General features: G+C 42.1%; 1 protein-coding gene across 1 annotated transcript in view; it reads left to right on the top strand.

The window, feature by feature from the left end:
- The window catches only part of ICE1 (interactor of little elongation complex ELL subunit 1), a 66,256-nt gene that overhangs the window by 29,150 nt on the left and 13,480 nt on the right, over positions 1-23,626 (top strand). The window contains exons 8-15 of the mRNA XM_069958203.1: positions 1,890-1,927; positions 2,754-2,836; positions 2,928-2,967; positions 3,054-3,116; positions 4,511-4,594; positions 6,471-6,521; positions 9,424-9,743; positions 16,723-20,499. Coding sequence (XP_069814304.1) covers positions 1,890-1,927; positions 2,754-2,836; positions 2,928-2,967; positions 3,054-3,116; positions 4,511-4,594; positions 6,471-6,521; positions 9,424-9,743; positions 16,723-20,499 — 4,456 coding nt within the window. The remainder of the gene's footprint in view (positions 1-1,889; positions 1,928-2,753; positions 2,837-2,927; positions 2,968-3,053; positions 3,117-4,510; positions 4,595-6,470; positions 6,522-9,423; positions 9,744-16,722; positions 20,500-23,626) is intronic.

Below are 23,626 nucleotides of genomic sequence, written 5' to 3'. Positions count from 1 at the left end.
TGTCAAGTTGCTTGTTCCATTAAAAAGTGATCTTTTATCATCTGCGAATTATGATAAGTGGGCAGGGCTTCACGGGAGCAGCGCCACTCAGCCCCGCCCACGGTGCCACCGTAGACCCACTCCTCCGTGACATCTGCATGCATCATAGCATCCGCCCCCTCAGCGGCCATTGGTATGGGCCAACCTAGAGGGGGCGGGGCCTAGACGGCTATGACCTTATAGAGGGGCGGGGTCTGCGGTGCCGCTGTGGGCAGGGCTATGTGACGCTTCGGTCGAGAAGCCCATCCAGATACCACAATCCGCAGATGATAAAAAAAAAAAAAATCACCTTTTACTGGAACAAGCACCATGATGTTTGATATAAAATAAGGTATAAAACTGCAAAATTTACCCTTTACACCCGTGTAGAGAAGTCAGAATGCAAAAAGGGGGTGACTGTCACTTTAAGTAGTAGCAACAGAATAGATGAGGGGTGTAGTAGTAGAGGTATAATAGATGAGGGGTGTAATAGTAGCAGCTATATAGTGGATGAGGGGTGAAATTGTAGACACATCAGAATACTAGATGAGGGGTGTAGTAGTAGAGGTATAGTATATGAGGGTTGTGGGAGTAGTATTGGTTATTACGGGTAGATGTGGTGTGGGTGGGGCAGGTGCTGTGCCAGGACCTCACCTGCTGTCTAATGATGACGCTCTGGGTATCTTCTGCTTTTCCTGCCAATCTTATGCTAATTGTGACCCCAAGGGCTTGTCAAGGCCTGGCTGCTGCTCGAGAACCTCTGAGAAGTTTCTGTGTGCGAGCGCGGGGGGTGTAGCAGACACTGCAGCACTGAATCCTGCAGGCAGTGCTTTTCTGTCCGGAGCTCTTCCAGCTGCAGCTCCAGGTCTGGATGGTCTGGATAATTTATTTATTTAAATGAAATTGTGGATTTAAAAAAAAAAATCAAATTGTGAGCTCCTCTAAGGGTGAATTAATCCTATTAATTTGATTGCACAGTCCTACCTCAATATATGTTATTGTAAACTAAACATATTGGAGCAAGACAATGGGCACTACTAGGCCATGTTTCACAGATGCATGTTTGGAATTATGTTAAAAACTGCACAAAAATTCCTCCAAATTTTGACCCAGCTGGTCTACTTGAACTGCCAGCAACATGGTGATGCTACTTTAGGTTATTGTCATACGCTATATGTACAGCCAGCACGAAACAACCTGGCTCATATTTATGTAGCTGTCTAAGGAAAACACTGTCTAGTGTTTCTCACAACTGCCAACCATCGCTCAGGTTTGATATCTTAAAGTGACACGGTCACCCCCTTTGTGCATTCTGACATCTCTACACAGGTGTAAAGGGCAAATTTTGCGGTTTTAATACCTTATTTCATATCATACGTCATGGTGCTTGTTCAAGTAAAAAGTGTCCTTTTATCAACTGCAGATTGTATTAAGTGGGCGTGGCCTCGCGGCATTAGCGCCACTTAGCCCCGCCTACAATGGCACCGCCCATTGGTTGCCCGACGTAAAGGCGGTGGGGTCTAGACCTTTCGGCCAGCCTGTTCCAATGGCCGGCGATTGGGCGGGCCAACTGACGTGGGCAGGGCTAAGTTGCACTAATGCCGCAAGGCCCCGCCCACTTAACACAATCTGCAGTTGATAAAAAACGACTTTTTACTTGAACAAGCACCATGACCTATGATATAAAATAAGGTAGTAAAACCGCTAAATTTACTCTGGTAAATCTCTGGTAAAATGCAACCTAAGCTGTGATTGGCGGCTGAGGTGGAAACCAAACGGTGTTAGACAGCTTGATAAATCTTTGCTTTTATGCTATATGTTTTTTAACTTAGTTCCCTTTCATTTATAAATTTACTGTCAACTGTCTATAGGAAGAAGAAACTAGAAGTGAAGTTAAAGAAAATGGAAGGTAAAGTCAGCTTTTAATATGTTATGTGGCATGCTATGGGATCTATAAATTGTATAAAAACCTTTTCCTTTAAGAGTTTACGTAGTATTCATCTGATGTAAAAACAACAGTCAAGATCCCTATAAAATATATTGAGGGCTGTTGGGTATGTTCCAGAAAGCTTTTTTTTCCTTATTTTTTTGGATACTTCCCTTAAGACCTCCAAATCTTTGTTTGCAAGGATATCGGATCTTTGCTGAATGTGTGTTCCATTGCACTGCAAGGGTCGGCTAGATAGGAAAAAAACAAACAAAAAACAGCAAATGTAATACCCCACAATACTCTCCCTGTAAATCCCCCACATAAACCCCCCCCTTCAGTAACCTCCATTCTCTTTCTATTTCTGTTTTTTACAGTTTTTCAGGGATAGTGGAGCTAGATAGTGAACTTAAATCACAGTCCTTAAAGTGTACCTGTAGTTATAAAAATCTTTTGACATGTCAAAAGTATTAATTGGTCTGGATCTGAGTGTTTGGACCCATACTGTTCAGGAGAGAGAGCGGGGAAAGGACACGCTGCAGTCCTCTCCCCACTCTATCTCCTGGTCGGTACAGCTCTGGACACTCAGATCCAGAACCATGAAAAGTTTTTTTATAATGACAAGTACACTTTAAAAATCACTGGACGTGTGAATGAGGCCTTACAGCATCATTTTGCAGGATTAATGTTATCTATCTTATTTATTCTATGTATCGAGCAGTTTTGCAGCTCTTTTTACATGATAGTATGATGTTTACTTTCTTAACTTTCTCTACAATATCTTTGTATAATTCTACATCTATTTTAGAAGCTGCTGCAAAACATGACCGGGATTATAAGCAGTTAAAATCTGAAAAGAAAGTTATTGGAAAGGAACTAAAGAAGATGCAGGTTTGTAAATTTCCTGCATCGGGACTTGACTAGTTTGAAGTGATGGTATATGTACAACTTATGCCTAAATGTCGTTATACTGTATCTACAGAAAAAGTTGGATGGGTTCCAGAGTGAAAAGAGCAAGAAAGGTATTTATTTTGTTTGTTTTTTGTTTTTTTTTTCTTTTGGATACTATTGTACTTCTTGCTAATTCATACTTTTATTCTTCTTTTAGTGGCTATTAAAAATGCACAGACTCAAGTTGCAATAGAGGAGCCTGTTGTGAAACTAGACAAACGTAAGTGGTCATAAAACAACAATTTGGAGACCCTTGGATCTGCAGGGCTGCTGAGATGCAGAAATATTCCAAACAAGCAGAAGCCTAAGGGCCCTATTACTCCTACAGATTCTGTCAGATTTTTTGGAGCCAAAGCCAGGAATGGACTCTAAACAGAGAACATGCAATAAAGCAAAGACTGAGATTTCTCCTATTTTCAAATCTATTCCTGGCTTTGGCTTAAAAAAAAAATTGTCAGATAATCTGTTGGTGTAATAGGGCCCTAAATCACAGACAAACCAGGTTAAGCCTCTTGCTTTTTGGAGGTCCATTGAAAAATTAAAGGCTGTCAGAACCTCCCCTTGGTCCTTGCTTGGGGCCTAGATTGTAGCTGTGCAACGTTTCAAAAAATAAATATTTAATATAAATGTGCTGCTTTCTCTGTTAGGATGCTTATATGCCCTAAATCTAAGAGGCCTGCCTCTGAGAGATCCTCTTGTAATATGCAGGAAGTCTCAGTTCACTTTTTTTTCTGTTCACATGTTTGATGCTTCCAGAGTAAATGCTTAATTAGTCCATAGGAGCCACCCCTTTGCTAGGCCCTTTCCTGGAGAGATGTCCGGCTAGTCCTGTGCTTTAAAGTGACTCTGTACCCACAATCTGACCCCCCAAAACCACTTGTACCTTCAGATAGCTGCTTTTAATCCAAGATCTGTCCCGGGCTCCGTTCGGCAGGTTATGCAGTTATTGTCCTAAAAAACAACTTTTAAACTTGCAGCCCTGTGCCCAATGGCCTTGGCCTAGATTGTGTATGCATTAGGTTGGCACACCCTCTCCGTCCCTCCTCCCCACCCTCTTCATTATTAGGAATGCTCTAGGCAGATTGTCTCCTATTCTCCACCTGTGTCAGCACAGCACATGGGCTGGATCGTTTAAGGTACCTGTACAATGATCAGCATGGAGAAAATGTTCTAGGGGCATTCCTAATGATAAAGAGGGTGGGGAGGAGGGACGGAGGGGTGGTGCAAAGTTAGGGCACAGATATTGTAGGCCACGGCCGTTTGACACAGGGCTGCCAGTTTAAAAGTTGTTTTTTAGGACCATAACTGCATCACCTGCCGAATGGACCCCAGGACAGATCTTGGATTCAAAGCAACTATCCGAAGGTACAAGTAGTTTGGGGGGGTCAGATTGTGGGTACAGAGGCACTTTAACGCTCTTAAATGAGGCTCCACAGACTCTTTTTGCATAACTTTCATTTACTTTTGGCATACACTGGGAAGGTTTTATATAATTCCTAATAGTATAAAGGTTCATGTGAAAAATGGTTCAAATATGTCTAGAATATTGCATTAGGCAAGGGAAAGATAGATTTGAGTAGCAGTATGCTAAAATTATCCCTTTTCTGTTTCTAGAAAAAATTAAGTATTTACTAGAAGAAATCTGGGGATGTATCGAGTCTTCCACAGAAAATGGTGATTGTAAACTACTAATGCTTGGTAAGAATTAAACCTGCATAGATACATAGATACAGAGCCACAGACCCTACCAGTTAGGATATAGCAAAATAAAAGACCATGGCTCAAACCTGGCTTATGACTTGGCAAACAATCACAGCCTAGCTTTCATTTTTTTAAAGGAGCTTTTATTGATTGTTATTTTTGTCTCAGGCAGACTTATAAATCTTGGCTTGTACCATTTTGTTTTCTGTGATCGTTGCTTGTAAACATGAAACACTGGTCTTTTCTAATTCATATTCACATTTGGAGAAGCGGCAATTAATGTACAGAGCTCTGTGGGGTGGAGGCATGCTCTCCCAACTGTTCAGCTGAATTAGAAAAGAGCCATATTTACAAGCAGCAATCAAAGTAAATAAAGAGAAAAGGAGTACTCAAGAGATAGTAGTACATAGATCTCAATGAGAAATTAGTGGAGTTATAATAGACTCCCCCCAGGGGGACTTCTAGTTACTGTTAAAAATAAATAAATAAATAAAAAAAGTTGAAATCATTCCCCTATTCCCATTTTATAAATAAAAATAAATATATTTGGCATCACCTGCCTAATTGTCTAAACTATTAAATGATGACATTCTTGATTTCGCTCGGTAAATGGCGTAAGCACACAAACATGCCAAAGTGCCAAATTGAGAATTTTTGATCACATCAAATCCACAAAAATTGTAATAAAAAGCAATCAAACAGTCGCATATACGCAAGCAAGGTAGCGAAAGAACAGATAATGGTGCAAAAAATGCCACCTCACACAGCCCCATAGACCAAAGGATAAAAGTGTTATAAGAATGGCAATAGAGCAATTTTAAACACATATAGTGGTTTGTTTTTTTTAAGTTTTAATTTTTAAAAAGCTGTCAGATAAAAAAAAGTTGTATAAATTACATATCATTGTAATCATACCGACTTGGGGAACATAGATAATATTTCAGTTTTACCATAGGGGATTGGCATAAACATGAAACCCCCTGAAATCAAAACAAATATATATTTTTTTTTTTTTCAACTTCACAGCGCAAATATTTTTTTTCATGGTTCCACTGTATATTTTATAGGAAAATTAGGTCTAATGTAGCAAAGCAAAATTAGTGTCGCAAAAAGGACTCGTGGGTCTGTAGGTTAAAAAATGCAAGTGCCATGGCCTTTTACTTTACAAAAACGAAAATTGGCTTTGTCCTTAAGAGATTAAACAGAATTGTAAATTACTTCTATTTAAAAATCGCAAGCCTTCCAGTACTTATAAGCTGCTGTATATCCTGCAGGAAGTAAAGTTTTCTTTCCAGTCTGACACAGTGCTCTCTGCTGCCACCTCTGTCTGTGACAGGAATTGTCTGAAGCAGGGGAGATTTTCTACAAAGATGGTCTGGACAGTAATCAGAAGCTAAACGGTGTCTTGACACTGCAATGTGATCGGCATCAACAGGCCCATTAGATTTTGTTATAATAAAAGGCTGTTTCCAAATCATGTTTTGCCAGCTGTTACTCAAAAAGCGCAATCTAAGATGCACATGTTCTTGGAAAAATGCATGCAGTTTTTGCACTGCACTTGTTCTGCAGCTCTCAAACGCAACTGTCGGAACATTGTCTATATATTTTATTTCGTATTTAAAAAAAGTTACATTTAAATTAGGTCAGAAGTCAGTGACATGGTCATACACAACCAGAATTACCTAACAGACTTTCAGGCAGTGATAACTAATCTTCTCATAGGATAACCAATGCAGTTTACATGCATTGCTAAAATGGATATTTTCACTGAACCAGTGAAACACAAGTTTTGTTTCATAAACTGCCTGTAGTTTTTTGTTATGTTTTTTCCTTTTTTTGTGTAATTCAAATGCTTTTTTTTTTTTTTCCAAAGGGAATGTTGGAAAATATCATCTGACAATACCTGAATTTAAAGTCAGAGAAAGTAAGTGCATATTCATGTGTGAATTCAATAAGACTATATTTCCCAGTTGCTGTTTTCATGCTTAGATGTGCTGCCTGTCTGCCGGGAGCGCCCCCCAGTTGGACGCCCGCCCTCCTCCCTAGGCAGATAGGCAGCACATATAACTTCTATTTCTAGTCAGGTAGTGCAGCTCTCTGCCGAACAGGGCCACTGTCAGGGGCTGAAGTGTGTGAGGAGATGCCTGCAGAAGAGAGACCTGGGCTGCAGCTGCCAACGATCACACACTCTTTGGCACTGTCTAATGGTTTGCCTGTCTGATCTATGTACAGTCTGCACTGGCAGTGAGTAATACACATCGTCCTGCAGCTTCTCAGTGCCTGCACTGTAGTGTTATTACTGCTGCCAAGCACTTTCAGTGCCTGTGCTGACTGTACATAGATCGGACAGGCAATATATAGGTTGCTCCTTAAAATCACCCTGAAAGGTCCTTAGGCCCCCTGCACACTGGCTGCTCCTGTATATCAACAAAACACAACAATCACTGAACTCAGGGAGAACAGCGAAAAAAGCCAATGGAGTACTCATTTACGAGTCTCCACTGATTACCCCCTACAAAATTTGGATATGCAAAGAAGGGGTCCGTGCAGGGGCGTAGCTAGGATTCATGGGGCCCCATAGCAAAAAACTGTATGGGGCCCCATAAATCCTGTACGCCCCCCCGCCAAACACAGACATTGACACACATATACACACACAGAGGCACCATTAACATATATACAGATACGCCACTGACATACACACATATATACACTGTAATGTGATTACACTAGTGCTGATGTATACACCATGAATAAACTGTACACAGGGAAATCATCTGATTGTAATAAGAAATACTCAACCAGAAATAAAAGAAAATGCTGCAGATATTAATGGTGGGTTCTTTTATTAGAGCCCAGCATTAATAGAAGCTGCTGCAGAACATCTTTGGGAGCAAACACACATATACACCAGTGCTACAGACATTGCTGACATACACACACACACACACACACACACACACACACACACACACACACACACACACACACATATATATAGCCACAGATACATACACATACTGACATATAAATATATACACAGATACATATACACTCACTGACACAAATACACAGCACTTACAGCTCCCTGGCTTCCCCCTCCTCCTCCTGTAGTCCGGGCTGATCTTCACATAGGTATTGAGGACCTTTGGGTCATGTGACCCAAAGGTCCTTAATCCCTCTCCTGTGCCGTCTGGCAGGTCCTGCTCCTCTGTTCAGCCCGCTCACCCGGCACTACAGTGAGGGGGCTGAACAGTGCAGTGGGGGTCCCTCTTCCTCTCTGGACCCTTGGGGGAGCGGGGTACCTACCATGAAGGCAGGGCAGGCTTCCTCGGGCCCCCTTCATGCAGGGGCCCTATAGCAGTCACCTTCCCTGCCTTCACTGTAGCTACGCCACTGGGTCCGTGGAGTCTGTTACGAGTCTCAAAACACGGGAATAGCCAGATATCCCTCTCTCCAGAGAAGGAAGCCCGTTGCCAAGGGGTGCCTCCTAGTGGGGAGAGCACCAAACCACCCTGATACGTAGTCCCTCAGGTCCTCACTCTGTTGCGAGCTTTGGGACCTAAATAGAGAAACACCAGGGTGGCCCCTGTAAGTCAAAGTCTAACTCTGTGGCGAGTATAACGACATAAGACAAGGGTTACCAAGGCTAGGCATCCATCCACAGACTGCAGTTTCAGGGTATTTGCCCCTCGTCAGTGTGAGTTCAGTGATTGTTGTGTTTTGTTGGTCTATTTTTCATTGCCCCCGGTAGCCAGAATCCTACTCCACACTGACGAGGGGCAAATACCCCGAAACAGCTGTCTGTGGATGGATGCCTAGCCTTGGTAACCCTCGCAACAGAGTGAGGACCCGAGGGACTACGTATCAAGGTGGTTTGGTGCTCTCCCCACTAGGAGGCACCCCTTGGCAACGGGCTTCCTTCTCTGGAGAGAGGGATATCTGGCTGTTCCCGTGTTTTGAGACTCGTAACTGAGACTCCACGGACCCCTTCTTTGCATGCTCCTGTGTATCAGCCTGTGCAGTGTGCCCCAAGGTAGACTGCTCACATGGCTGCTACAAGTTGAAAAAAGTGCACAGAAACTATATTTTTATGGGAGAGCGCGCGCTCCTCCGCTGCCAACCACTCTCCACTCAGTGAAGTGATACGTCACTACTTTGAACGGAGAGTGGCGTCTCTCATAGACACCCTTAGACAGTCAGGATTCCGTGGTGGAATTCCCCCTCAATTACTCAGTGTAAACATACCCTACGTCAGTCATAGGAATGAGCACAGCCATCTTTAGCGTTGTCGTCATGCCCCAGGATTACAAGGCGAACAAAAGTGAGGAGCCAAGAAGGTGGTGTAGGAAGCTCGGGAGGTATTGGGCTGTATATGTAATGCTACTGTTACTCCCTACAGTGAGGTGTACCTTCAGAGACAGCTGGGCCTCATTAGATGATAACATATAGTGAGCCTGCTGTCATCTACCTTCAAAAAGCATCCTAATCCGAAATCTCTTTGCTGCTGCCTGCCCTATCCCCTCTAGTTTCAGAGAAGCCCTGTATAGGATCATTCAGTTTCTTATACAGGGCTTTTCTCTTCAGCGTGCAGAGTGGATGCCATTGGTGTGATGATCTGTGTACAGGGCGGGTCTTTTACTATACACACTGGACGCAAAACTCAAAAAACGTCCTGGATTGTTAATGTAACACAGTTACAGATAAGAAGTGCAATGCAGGGTAAGTTCATTTTCTAATTATAAAAATAAACCAAAAAATCCCCTTTTTAAAGCAAAATTGTTAAATCTAACTTTTTTGTTTTACCTTGTTTGTTTTCATTGTAGATAGAAGACAGCGACGAAAAACCAAGAGTTCTCTTGAATGCATGCTATCTCCAAGGCACAGTAGTCATGAAGTCAGTCAGACATGCAACTCTCTACCTGAATTGAATACAGTACAAGCATCATTGCACTTGACTGAGCCAGCAAGTGCTTTCTTTGAGGATGCAGCTTTTAATGTATTGGTCTCCAAGGATCTAAGTGACTGTAGCCCAGTAAATTCTGATTTGGAGAATGACATGGATGAAATATTGGTAGTACAGGATTGGGCTAGACCTCTCCCAAGTCTTTTATCACCTATACATTGTTCACCTTTAACATTGAAGGTAGGCTTGACACATGTTTTTTGTAAGTTGAATTTTCAGCCGCTGCTTTTTTTTTTTTTTTTTTTTTTTTTTTTTTTTTTTTTAAACCTGAAGCTGGCAGCTTACTTCCACATCCTTTCCCCGCAATAGGTCTGTACAGAGCTCAGAAATTACTATTTTTAAAGCAGTTCTGGTGATGGTGTAATGTCTAGTGTTCTGCTCACCTTTTGATAAAGGACAGGGAAATGGTTTGGTGGAGGTAGATTCGGTTAAATTATGTGGCATCTGATGATTATATATAATGTGGTGCTGCACTTAAAAAGCAAATGGTTAAAAAAAAACCTTGATTGCACATCCCCTAATTAATGGTTTTGTTTAGTGTATAACCCTTGGCACAAACTATTCAATCACCTTAAAGGATGGCTTTCAGCTTTTCTACTCCATATGAAATTCACAAATATGACAGAGAATAATGTTAGACTAATAACTAAACTTTCTAGAGTCATGCTGCTGAGGCTAGGTCCCATCCTGGGGCCACCACTGTGTACAAGAGTGGAGCATAGTTTACCCCCATTTACAATGTAGCAGCAATTTACTGCAGTACCGGCCGGGATGATCCGTGCACAGACCGGCCGTTCCATGACCCGGCCGTGTCACGGAGCGGACGGTCTCTATACATAGTGTGAACATAGCCTTAAACTTTGAATTGAGCAGCAGCGAACATACTTGACCCCTGCTCCGCTCAAATAGGAAGCTCTGGATCTGCTTTCTCATGACTAGTTGTGTCTGAAGGAGAATCGCTCTATCGTCTATCCTGTTGGTAGGTGGTAAGCAATTGTGACACAGCCCCTTTATATGCTTCAACACTTATTCAAAAGAACATGTGCGTTTTTCCTCATTCTTGCTTTGCATATTTTTGGCCAGTGTTTGAGGGAATTTTTTTTTGTTTGTATTTCTTTTACACTTAAAATTTTTCACCTGCAATAAATTAACTGGATGACCAAATGCCTCATTGCAAAACTGCAGAAAAATATGTGCCCGGATTTATCAATCTGTTTGAGGCAAAAACTGTAGGGATTTGACCTCAGCAACCAATCACAGCTCAGCTGTCATGTTTTAATGAGCTCTGGTCAGTGAAAGTTGTGATTTATTGCCTGGGTTAAATCTCAGATGGATTAAAGCTGCAAAAATGCAGATAAACACAGTATTTAAAGCCAACCTAAGGCCAGTTTCATACAAACATATTACACCCAGATGTCTCAAGCCCCACAGCATCATAGCTCTCCATGATGTTGTGAACCTCGGTCAATGATCCCATGGTTGAAGCTTTAACCCCTTCGTGCTGCAGCTAGTTTGGGCCTTAATGACCAGGCTAATTTTTCAAAATCTGACCTGTCTCACTTTATGCTCTTATAGCTCAGTGATGCTTTAACGTATGCTAGCGATTCTGAGATTGTTTTTTCGTGACATATGGCACTTTATGTTAGTGGCAAAATTTGGTCACTACTTTGTGTGTTTTTTGTGAAAAACATCAAAATATCATGAAAAATTTAAAAAATTTGCATTTTATGAACTTTGAAATTCTCTGCTTCTAAAAAAAGAAAGTCGTAGCACATAAATTAGTTACTAAGTCACATTACCAATATGTCTTCTTTATTCTGGCATAATTTGGTAAACATATTTTACTTTTTTAGGGTGTTATGGGGCTTAGAAATTTATCAGCAAATTATCACATTTTCGTGACACAGATTTTTTTAGGGACCAGTTCTTTTTTTAAATGGATTTAGAAGTCTGGTATCCTGAAAAACCCCATAAGTGACCCCATTTTGTAAACTACACACCTTAAAGAATTAATCTAGGGGTATAATGAGCATTTTAACCCTACAGGGGCTGGAGGAAAGTATTCACAATTAGGCAGTAAAAAAATTGAAAATTTAAATTTTCCAATAATATATACGTTTAGATTAAAGTTTCTCATTTTCAAAAGGAATATGAGACAAAAAGCACCCCAAAATTTGTAACGCAGGTTCTCTTGAATACAACGGTACCCCATATGTGGGCGTAAACCACTGTATGGGCACACAGCAGGACTCAGAAGGAAGGGAGCGCCAATTAGCTTTTCCAATGCAAATTTTGCTGAAGAAGTTTCTGAGCGCCAGGTGCGTTTGCAGAGCCCCTGTAGTGTCAGCAGAGAGAAAACCCCCCATAAGTCACCCCATTTTGGAAAGTACACCCCTCAAAGAATTCATCTTGGTGTGTGGTGACCATTTTGACCCCACAGGTATTACAGGAAAGTATTCAAAAGAAGACAGTAAAAATGAAAAACTTGAATTCTTCCAATAATATGTTCGTTTAGTTTGAAATTTCTCAATTTCACGAGGAACAAGAGGAAAAAAGTACCCCAAAATTTGTAACGCAGGTTCTCCTGAGTACAATGGTACCCCATATGTGGGCATAAACCACTGCATGGGCACACAGGAGGGCTCAGAAGGGAAGGAGCGCCAATTAGCTTTTTCAATGCAGATTTTGCTGCAGAAGTTTCCGAGCGCCAGGTGCGTTTGCAGAGCCCCTGTAGTGTCCGTAGAAGAGAACCCCCCCAAAAGTCACTCCATTTTGGAAAGTGCACCCCTCAAAGTATTCATCTTGGTGTGTGGTGACCATTTTGACCCCACAGGTATTAGAGGAAAGTATTCAAAAGTAGACAGTAAAAATGAAAAACTCAAATTTTTCCAATATTATGTTCTTTTAGTTTGAAATTTCTCAATTTCACGAGGAACAAGAGGAAAAAAGTACCACAAAATTTGTAAAGCAGGTTCTCCTGAGTACAATGGTACCCCATATGTGGGCGTAAACCACTGCATGGGCACACAGGAGGGCTCAAAAGGGAAGGAGCGCCAATTAGCTTTTTCAATGCAGATTTTGCTGAAGAAGTTTCTGAGCGCCAGGTGCGTTTGCAGCGCCCCTGTAGTGCTAGCGGAGTAAGATCTCGCCATAAGTCACTCCATTTTGGAAAGTGCACCCCTCATAGAATTTATTTTGGGGTGTGGTGAGCATTTTGACCCCACAGGTATTTGAGGAAAGTATTCAAAAGTAGACAGTAAAAATGAAAAACTCGAATTTTTCCAATAATATGTTCCTTTAGTTTGAAATTTCTCAATTTCACGAGGAACAGGAGAGAAATGTCACCCCAATATATGTAAAGCAGGTTCTCCTGAGTAGAACGGTACCCCATATGTGGGCATAAACCACTGCATGGGCACACAGCCGGGCTCAGAAGGGAAGGAGCGCCAATTAGCATTTTCAGTGCAGATTTTTCTGAAGAAGTTTCTGAGCGCCAGGTGCGTTTGCTGAGCCCCTGTAGTGTCAGCAGAATAGATTCCCCCCAAAAGTCACCACATCTTGGAAAGAGCACCCCTCAAAGAATTCATCTTGGGGTGTGGTGACCATTTTTACCCCACAGGTATTAGAGGAAAGTATTCAAAATTGGCCAGTAAAAATGAAAAACTCGAATTTTTCCAATAATATGTTGGTTTAGTTTGAAATTTCTCAATTTGACGAGGAACAGGAGAGAAAACGTACCCCAAAATCTGTAACGCAGGTTCTCCTGAGTACAACGGTACCCCATATGTGGGCATAAACCACTGTATGGGCACACAGCAGGGCTCAGAAGGGAAGGAGCGCCGATTTACAGGAGCAAAAGCGCAGCTAGTAATGGTTATTAGAATAGCGCAGTTACTAAAATAAGATAAAAAAAAATGAGATTACAGGTAATGTGGGGTGGTTACGGGCAACCAGGGGTGGTTATGGGCAACCTGAGGTGGTTACAGGTAATCTGGGGTGGTTACGGACAACATGGGGTGGTCACGGGCAACCTGCTGTGGTTACAGGCAACGTGGGGTGGTTACAGGCAACGCGGGGTGGTTACGGGCAACGTGTGGTGGTTATGGGCAACGTGTGGTGGTCACGGGCAACCTGCTGTGGTTACAGGCAACGTGGGGTGGCTACAGGCAACGTGGGGTGGTTACAGGCAACGTGGGCTGGTTACAGGCAACGTGGGCTGGTAACGGGCAACCTGCTGTGCTTACAGACAATCTGGGATGGTTACGGGAAACGTGGGGTGGTTACGGGCAACCTGCAGTGCTTACAGACATTCTGGGGTGGATACGGGCAACGTGGGGTGGTTACGGGCAACCTGCAATGCTTACAGACAATCTGGGGTGGTTACAGGCAACGTTGGCTGGTTACGGGCAACCTGCAGTGCTTACAGACAATCTGAGGTGGATACGGGCAACGTGGGGTGGTTACGCGCAACCTGCAGTGCTTACTGACAATCTGGGGTGGTTACGGGCAACGTGGGGTGGTTACGGGCAATGTGGGGTGGTTACGGATAAACTGAAGTTCTTATAGGCAATCTGGGGTGGGTACCTGTAATCTGACATGGGCACCGCAATCTGGAGGGGGTCATTGGCAATTTGGGGTGGTCAGAGGCGACGTGCGGTGGTCAGAGGCGACGTGCGGTGGTCAGAGGCGACGTGCGGTGGTCAGAGGCGACGTGCGGTGGTCAGAGGCGACGTGCGGTGGTCAGAGGCGACGTGCGGTGGTCAGAGGCGACGTGCGGTGGTCAGAGGCGACGTGCGGTGGTCAGAGGCGACGTGCGGTGGTCAGAGGCGACGTGCGGTGGTCAGAGGCGACGTGCGGTGGTCAGAGGCGACGTGCGGTGGTCAGAGGCGACGTGCGGTGGTCAGAGGCGACGTGCGGTGGTCAGAGGCGACGTGCGGTGGTCAGAGGCGACGTGCGGTGGTCAGAGGCGACGTGCGGTGGTCAGAGGCGACGCGCGGTGGTCAGAGGCGACGCGCGGTGGTTACGTGCAATCTGGGGGGGTTACATGTAATCTGGCATGATTACGGGGAACCTGGGGGGGTTATGTGCAACCTGGAAGGGTTACAGACAATCTGGGATTGTTACTGATAAACTGAAGTGCTTATAGGTAATCTGGGGTGGGTACATGTAATTTGGGGTGGTTACGGGCAATCTGGAGGGGGTCACTGGCAATTTGCGGTGGTTACGGGCAACGTGCGGTGGTTACGGGCAACGTGCGGTGGTTACGGGCAACGTGCGGTGGTTACGGACAACGTGCGGTGGTTACGGGCAACGTGCGGTGGTTACGGGTAATCTGGGGAGGGGTTAGGGGTAATTTGGGAGTAAACTGCAATTATTACTATAATAAAAAGTGTGTGTTTTATTTTTTTGTATGTTTGTCACTTTTTGTACTTTACATATTCATTTTCACTGTATTACTATGATTACTGTGATATTTTCTATCTCAGTAATCATAGTTCAGTGACAGAGACCAAATTGGTCTCTGTCACTTTAAATTTTCAGAGCTTGGCTGGTTGTGAAGCGCATGCGCACTTCATAACCAGCAAGGACGTCGAGGAGGAAGGAGCTCCGTCGATCCGGTGAGTATATGGGGAAGGGGGGGTGACTGGGGGACGGGGGTGACAGGGGGGGGGTGGGGGGGCGACTTGGGGGGTGGGGGGACATCACTTTTTATCCCCTGTCACCAATCATTTATGGTGACAGGGGATAAAAAGTGCCGGGAGCACATGGCACAAGCGATCAGCGGTATATAGTATATACCGCTGATCGCTTGTACCGGGACCCCACAGGGGGGTCCCCGATGACTGCCCCATGCTCTCCGCTACCTCCGGTGGCGGAGAGCATGGGGCTTTCATTCATTTTAACCTTTTAATCGCTGTGAACCGACGTTAGTCGGTTCACAGCGATGGCGGCGGCCATCTTGGAAATGATGGCCGCCGGGGGAGGGGGGTTAGTTATCGGGGCACTAGGGGGGTCTGATCTGGGGTCTGATATACACTTATTTCATCTCCCCCCGCCGTAGATTCACGGCGGGGGGAGATGAAAGGCGGCGGCGGCACCGGTACTCTCATTTACCGACGGTCGCCGCTATAACGTTAATAGCGGCGATCGTCGGTAAGGGGGGGGGGCCGGGACGGACCTCACACACTGCCCCAACCCCTCAGCTACCTCCGGTAGCCGGGGGGATGGGGTGGGGGCCGTCCCGGCCCCGCAGCCTTATTCTCTGCCATCGCCGTAAAAAGCTGATGGCAGCAGAATAAGGCCCATTAGTGACCGCCGTAGAAAGCCGTATCGGCGGTCACTAAGGGGTTAAAGCGTAACTGTCATTTCAGGGCCATTTTTTTGAAAACATAAAATATCAATAGTTCAAGCAATTTTAAGAAACTCTGTAATAGGTTTTATAAACCAATAGAGTTTCCTTCTGGACTTAAAAAAGCAATCTCCCAGCCTCACCCCTCACTTCAGAAGAAGCAGGATTTCTGTCTCCATTATGTGGCTATGGAGAGGGGAGGGGCTGTTAGGAGTGACTGAGCACGGAGCAGTCTTGCAAAGCACAACCCCCTGCAATCTTCTCTCAGTAAGTTCATAGATAAGCACTGACCTTTCTGACCCCAGAATCCTGCGGTTTAGGTGCCCAGAGAGTCTACAAACAGCTGACCTTCATGTCACCTCTTCCTGCTCCCTCGGCCCCTCCCCCCTCCATAAGGATAGAATGGGAGAGCAGAGCCCGTCTTCACTGGCTTCTCTGTAATGAAGACGTGTTTTTCTAGCTTAAAACAAACATGGTGCTAAGAAGCGATTTGTTAAAACAATTGAAAGGGAATATAAAACTCCTTCAAGAAAAAAATTCATCATGGAATAGTGCAGAACATGTTTGTTTGTCATCTGTAGGTAGTTTGATGCTATTATTTTTTTTTTATTTTTTACAAATATTGCATGTTCCATTCATTCTGCAAAAGTATTTTTTAGTATTCTTTGCACTTAGCACGAGTAGTCTAGTTGACTTACACTCTAGAAGTTACACTCCTACTAATTACACATACTGTTTGCACAGAGATGGGTGTAGTATCTGTAAAATTGTACAACAAACCTTTTGACATTTTTATTTGTCTCATTACAGAATGTATTTGGGGAATTCACAGACTCAAGTGATAATGAGAGCATTAGTGAAATGGATCAGAGCAACTGTGTTTCTCAACCAAACATACAAAATATGCTTGAGAATGGGACTGATGAAAATAGTAATTTGACTGATGAGATTGAGCATACTTTGATAGCTACAGAAAATGATTCAATCAAAACCACAGTGTGTTCTAATGATTGTCCAGACCTAACCATGGGAATAGAAACAAACATTCAGGAGCAGACTACTCACCTATTGCCTTTGCAAGAGTCGCAAGCAGTGACTGAGGATTCTATCCCTATGGAACATAAGGACACATTGCATCTGGCAAACAGCAAAATATGTTCTGAAGAATGCCCTACTGACTCTGTGAATGGTCATGGGACCAAATATCAAAACCCTGAGTTTTGTGAAAGTCCCTTAGCAGAACATGAAAATGTAGTCATGTCTCTAGATGCAGAAAACAAGATTGTGCATACTACTTGCCATATGGATAAAGATGAAATGCAAATAGATAATGCAGATACTACTAGCTGTAGTCAATCGGGAGATGTAACACAGACAAATAAAATTATAGGGAAAATTGAGTTTGACCCCACAGGTGGTAGTAATGAGTCTTTATTATGCACCATTGCCACCAAACCTGGTACTGAAGATCCTCCTGTTAATAACCATTTAATGCCAGATAAGGATAAGTTGGTATCTATAGGAATGCCTTGTGTTACCACCCAAGACTGTGACCAAGAAACGGTGTTACATGTACAACCTGAAAATTGGTCAGAAAATGACTCTGGCAAACAAATTACGTCAGATGACAGCACCGCACACTCTGAGGATGCTAATTGTCAAAAACCTTTGCAGAATTCTGTAGATGTTGATTTGCCTAAGTGCAGTGACCTGAATTTGGATAAGACATTGGAGATCACGTCTGCATTAAATTTAACAAATGAATGCACCAAAGAGACAGATCAACCTTGTAGTAATAGTCCTGAAAATAATCACCCAGAATCTGTTCTGAGACCACTTGAACAAATCCAACAAAGTGAGCCATTAAGGCAGACGCCACCTTTACTCAGCAGCATTAATCATTTACCAACAGTCTCAGGTTCCACAGCAAATGATATAGATTGTGAACGTGCCAAGGAGAATTCGGTGGATGATAAATCTGGAGCGCTAGGCAAGACACAAGAGAGACATGATGAGAGTGCTGCAAATAGGACAAACGAACAAAATGCAATGGCTATAACTATGAATAAACTTAATTCCAGTACTGATGCCTCACAGTGTAAAAACATGGACAAGATAAAATATGGCCTTGAGAATTTGCAAAAAGAGATATTACAATGTGAGCCTGAACATCAGAATTACAGTGATCTTGGGGTGGACAAAATAGCCAATACATCTTTATTACATAGGGAAGAGGATCATCAGCATGAAAAAAGTTTAACAGAAACTGGTGCCCACCATTCTACTGCTTTACCAGTAGATCCAAAAGCTGCAACAGGATGGCAGTCGTCACAGGTAGACACTTGTAATGGAGATTCTGCCTATTCTTCAAACCTGGTGATTTGTGATAGTCCCTCATCTCCATCTTCTACTGTAGATCTAAATGACAAATGCATGCCTTGTATTGATAAGAATGCTGACACACCTAGTCATGATGTAGATAAACCCATTACTCAGAATCTTCCTTGTATGCTCAGCTCCAGCCCTTCTAATATGGCAATAGATTCTGAACACACTAAAGTAGGCAACCTAAATAAGTCTCCATGTCAAGAGTTGGCTCAGAATATAGATTTCAGCATGGACTTGAATCCCAGCATTTCAGAAGAGAAAAACATAACCCTTTGTCCTCTTTTAAAAGCTGATCTTATAGGTGTAGAGTCCACGTCATCATCAAAAGTATTGCCTGTTGTTCCATTGGAAGAGTTGCAGCATCTTCCTGTGCCTTTACAGTTAAATCATTCCTCTAAGGAAATAGAAAAAGAAGCTACTGATAAATTTGATATATCTGTAGATAGTAGTGAAAGTGAATATGAGTTTCCAGTTCGTAAAGTGAACTTTATACGTCCTGCCTTAAACAATCCTGTTGGCAGAAAGGATTCCAAGGGTGATAGCACACTATTTATTCCGAAAAAATGTGAAGAAAAACCTAAACACATTGATGACAATGACAAACCTATTTCTACAATAATAAAACCTTTAGCTGATTCTAATGTGCAGAATGACCTATTGATAGAACCTGAACCTTCAACCTTATCAACGTCAAAGACCCTTATAAATAGTGAAACTAATTCTGTAGACTGCACCTTAAATGAAAAATCTAAGGATAACTCTTCTTTGGAAGAACCAGTGAGACAAGATGATGATACTAATCATGATCACTCTAGTAACAATGCTGAGAAAAACATCAAAAATAATGTTCAGACCGAAGGTCAAAGAATTCTTCCTGGTAAAAATCTAATCTGGAATTTTACTAGACCTGATGACTTTGTTGATCCAAAATCAGTATGTTCAACCCGAAAACAGAAGACCGATTGTGAATATATGAGTGTTAATTTAGAAGATTCAGCCAGTGGAGGCTGTGTAAGTACAGGGAAAAGGCAAGATAATGACGACAAACTAAAATCTTCCAGCTTTCAAACTATAAGAAAAGAAAATCCTCCCCAAAGGGTTCCTCAAGTAGGTACAGTTTCTCTAAATGCTCAGGTAGGGCAAACCATTTTAGCAACTGCCGACACTTCCACCAACACAGGTCTTTCTCCAGAAATGATTACTAAAGTAAGGTCCGAAATGGGTCCACCATTGCCTCCCTTACTGGGTCCTTTGTTGTCAACCCCTCCGAGAAGTGTGCGCAGTCTCTCGCCCATTATGTCATCTTCAAGTCGTTCGTCATTACCATCTCCCCTTGATGAGTTAATCTCTCCCTTACCAGGAACACCTTTTCCACCATTGATGTCGCCATTATGTGATGGGCGTAAACGAAAATCTCCTGTATTTAATACTCCGTCACCCGCTGAGAAAGCAAACCGAAGAATATTGTCATCTCCTTTGCAGTTTTGTGCTGCCACTCCAAAACATGCTGTTCCTGTGCCAGGAAGGTTGCCTTTGTCTGCAAATGGAAGTTCTGCTTGTAATGTTCAAGAAAATTCTGTGAAAATTCTAGACACTATGTACCCAGAATTGTCTGCGCGAGCCAGAACTTTGAACATATTAAAAGGCAATGTTCATTTGAACAGGGGCATGTCTGGAGATAGCCAAAATGTGCCTGTTAGCCAGATCACTGGTTTTAAGTCCATTACATCCACTTCAACAGTATTCATAAAAACTGGGAGCAATTCCAAAACCAGCAATAAAGAGACACCAAACACCTGTGAAAATCAGCTGTCATCTGAGAGCTGCACTTCGATAAAAAAGAGAGCAATAGATTCTTTCCAAATGCCTAAAAGTGCCAAAAGGCTTAGGCTCGATAGTGAGTCTCCTGTTGCAGAAAGTATCAAAGACTGTTTCACAACACCTGCAAAGAAGCAAGATGCACAGGAAGTAGATGAATCTTGTCAAAACTTTGCTTACTGTGAGCCACTTCCAGACATTGTGAAAGGCAATAGTGTGGATGAAGACATCATAACAAATGCTCTTAAAAAGATAGAAGAACTGTGTTTTGACCTTCTTCCTGTAATTAGAAGTCATATTCATGTGGGAACAATTCCCAATGTTCCGGTAATGAGAAATGAGGAGAAAGAAGTCATTTATGATTTCAGCAGCTCAAAAAAAGTAAGTTTTTGTTACTAAACAATAGGTTGGGTCATTTTATTTCCTTTGCAGCTTCTTGTTTTTTGTTTTTTTTTGTTTTTTTATTGATGTGCTGACGCTGTTGGGTTAAAGAGACACAATTAACTTTTATCAATCTGTGCTTCTGTATAAAAAAAAGTGTGAGGAGTCAGAGGTATTCTGAAGCTCTTGGAATGCTACAAGCTAGAATACCTTCTCTCTCTCCCAGACCTGAATCTGACTGTAAATCATAACAAAGATACAAACAACCTCCAACTCCAGACTACACGGATTATGGGGCGCAGGTCCAACTTGAGATCGAGGCACAGTGAGTAATAAAAATGTTTTATTGTGGAGACTCAACGCGTTTCGGAACCGCACCGGTTCCTTTCTCAAGAGTCATGATACTGACAAAACAAAACCGCAATATATATCACAAACCAAAATGACATCAAAAGGGGGAGGGGAACTCAGAACCTCCCACTTCAATCAACACAGACACCTGTGACACCAATAAAGGAAGGCATATAGCCATATACTACATTACATAAAATACAACAATATATAAGAAAGAGTATATAAAAAGTATGTATATATATATATATATATATATATATATATATATATATATATATATAAAAAAATAAGTAATGTATATAAAATATATATATATATATATATATATATATGTATGAAACAAGTATATAAAATTAAAATTATACATTCGTATTTTCTAATGTCTCATTTAAGCCATCTGGTGACAAAGAGCAAAGTTTAAAAATCCAATACGATTCCCTATTAATGAGCTGCTTATATCTATTGGGAACATTCTCTCCTATACGTTCCAAAATAGTGAGTCTCAAACTACTAGGGTCAGAATTATGCTTGAGAAAAAAGTGTCGAGAGACACTATGCAATAAAAATGAATTTTTAATATTAGCTCGATGCTTGTTCATGCGGCAACGCACCGTCTGAATGGTGCGTCCCACATACTGCAGGTGACATGGGCATTCTAAGATAAATAACGTACTGTGATGAACAGGAATACGTTTCACGGACAAAAAATATCTCATTGGTGACTATAGAAGTAAATGTTGATGCTGGGGTATCTGTTATCCAATTGCAGCATAAGCACCTCGCTACATTACAACGTACGGTGCCCACAGACCTAGTTTTTTTATTTTTGTTTTTATTACTATTTTCCATGTCTGAAGTGATTTTACGGAGTTTGCTAGGTGCTAGATGGCTACGTAATGTTTTAGTTCTACGGAAAATAACATTAGGTTGTTTGGGAAGAACTGATTTCAAAATGGGATCACTGAGAATAATACCCCAATGTTTCGTTAGGACCCTTCTAATTTCCTGTGTACCACAATTATATTCTGTAATCATAGAGATGCCATATTTGTTATGATCTTCAGAAGTACACTATCACTGAAAACATGTAGATCTAAAACATAATAAATCTTATTGGATATGCATTAAAAACGTGGTCCACAATAAGTAGTAAATATATAGATTAATCAGTTAAATCTTAAACAATACTAAAGCAATAATTCATACTGTGTATCACTAGTCGTGAAATGACACGTCTTACCCCTATCAACAAATGTACATATCTTGCATAAAATCAGGTGGCCCCTATCTGCCACCTCAGTCTCTACGCGTTTCTCCCCTCCGGGATCATCAGGAGACAAAACAAAAGCAAGTAAACATATATGGGGTCAAAATTCCCACTACTCCAACATGTCCCTCTGGACAATAATATATAGACAGTGGAAGAGCACTGAGACATTAATACTTCACTCTGTGGTGTCAAAAGCATACACAGTACAATCAGGTGAAGAGTGTCATAATAGACAAACAGTGCAGAAATAAAAGCCAGGCTCACAGAGAGCCACTCACGATCCCCCCGACCAGATGTATGGTCTCGTGTAATGGCATCATTACACGAGACCATACATCTGGTCGGGGGGATCGTGAGTGGCTCTCTGTGAGCCTGGCTTTTATTTCTACACTGTTTGTCTATTATGACACTCTTCACCTGATTGTACGGTGTATGCTTTTGACACCACAGAGTGAAGTATTAATGTCTCAGTGCTCTTCCACTGTCTATATATTATTGTCCAGAGGGACATGTTGGAGTAGTGGGAATTTTGACCCCATATATGTTTACTTGCTTTTGTTTTGTCTCCTGATGATCCCGGAGGGGAGAAACGCGTAGAGACTGAGGTGGCAGATAGGGGCCACCTGATTCTATGCAAGATATGTACATTTGTTGATAGGGGTAAGACGTGTCATTTCACGACTAGTGATACACAGTATGAATTATTGCTTTAGTATTGTTTAAGATTTAACTGATTAATCTATATATTTACTACTTATTGTGGACCACGTTTTTAATGCATATCCAATAAAATTTATTATGTTTTAGATCTACATGTTTTCAGTGATAGTGTGTTTGGTTGTACATGTAGTACACCTTTGTCCACCAAATATCCAGGTGGAATTGCCAGTGATTGATCTTCAGAAGTAGTTTCATGTTTGTGATTATTGGTCATCTTGTCTAAAATCTTTTTTTGTGTGGTACATTTGTTTTTACTGTAAGCACTGGATAGTAATCGTTTGGGATAGCCTTTATTAGTAAAACGATCATATAAAATTTTTGATTGTTCCTGGTAATCAGTATCCAAGGTACAATTTTTTCTTATACGCTGGTACTGCCCGTATGGTATATTTTTTAGCCAATTCGGAAGATGGCAACTCTTATAGTCTATGCTTTAGACTCTCTTAGATCTAATACTCAATTAGTAATACGCCTGGCAGATAAGGGGGGGGGCACTGTTCTTTTGAACAGGACGGATTATCTTGAGGAGGCATACAGAATATTATCTGACACTGATTATTATATTAAACTGGATACTAATCCTAATCATGGATACACTATTGCTTACAATACTCTAATACAAGAAGCGATGAATGAAGGTTTTTTTGAACAAAAATGAAAAAGATTTTCTGTCTATTATTAATACTAATTTTCCCTATTTTTATTATCTTCCTAAAGTGCACAAATGTGAGAAGAAACCACCAGGGAGACCTATTATTTCGGGGGTGGGATCCCTCACATCTA

The sequence above is a fragment of the Dendropsophus ebraccatus genome, chromosome 2 (assembly GCF_027789765.1).
Source record: "Dendropsophus ebraccatus isolate aDenEbr1 chromosome 2, aDenEbr1.pat, whole genome shotgun sequence".
Classification (NCBI taxonomy): Eukaryota; Metazoa; Chordata; class Amphibia; order Anura; family Hylidae; genus Dendropsophus; species Dendropsophus ebraccatus.
Note: the sequence above shows the minus strand (reverse complement) of the source record. Positions and strands in the feature narration are given on the sequence as shown.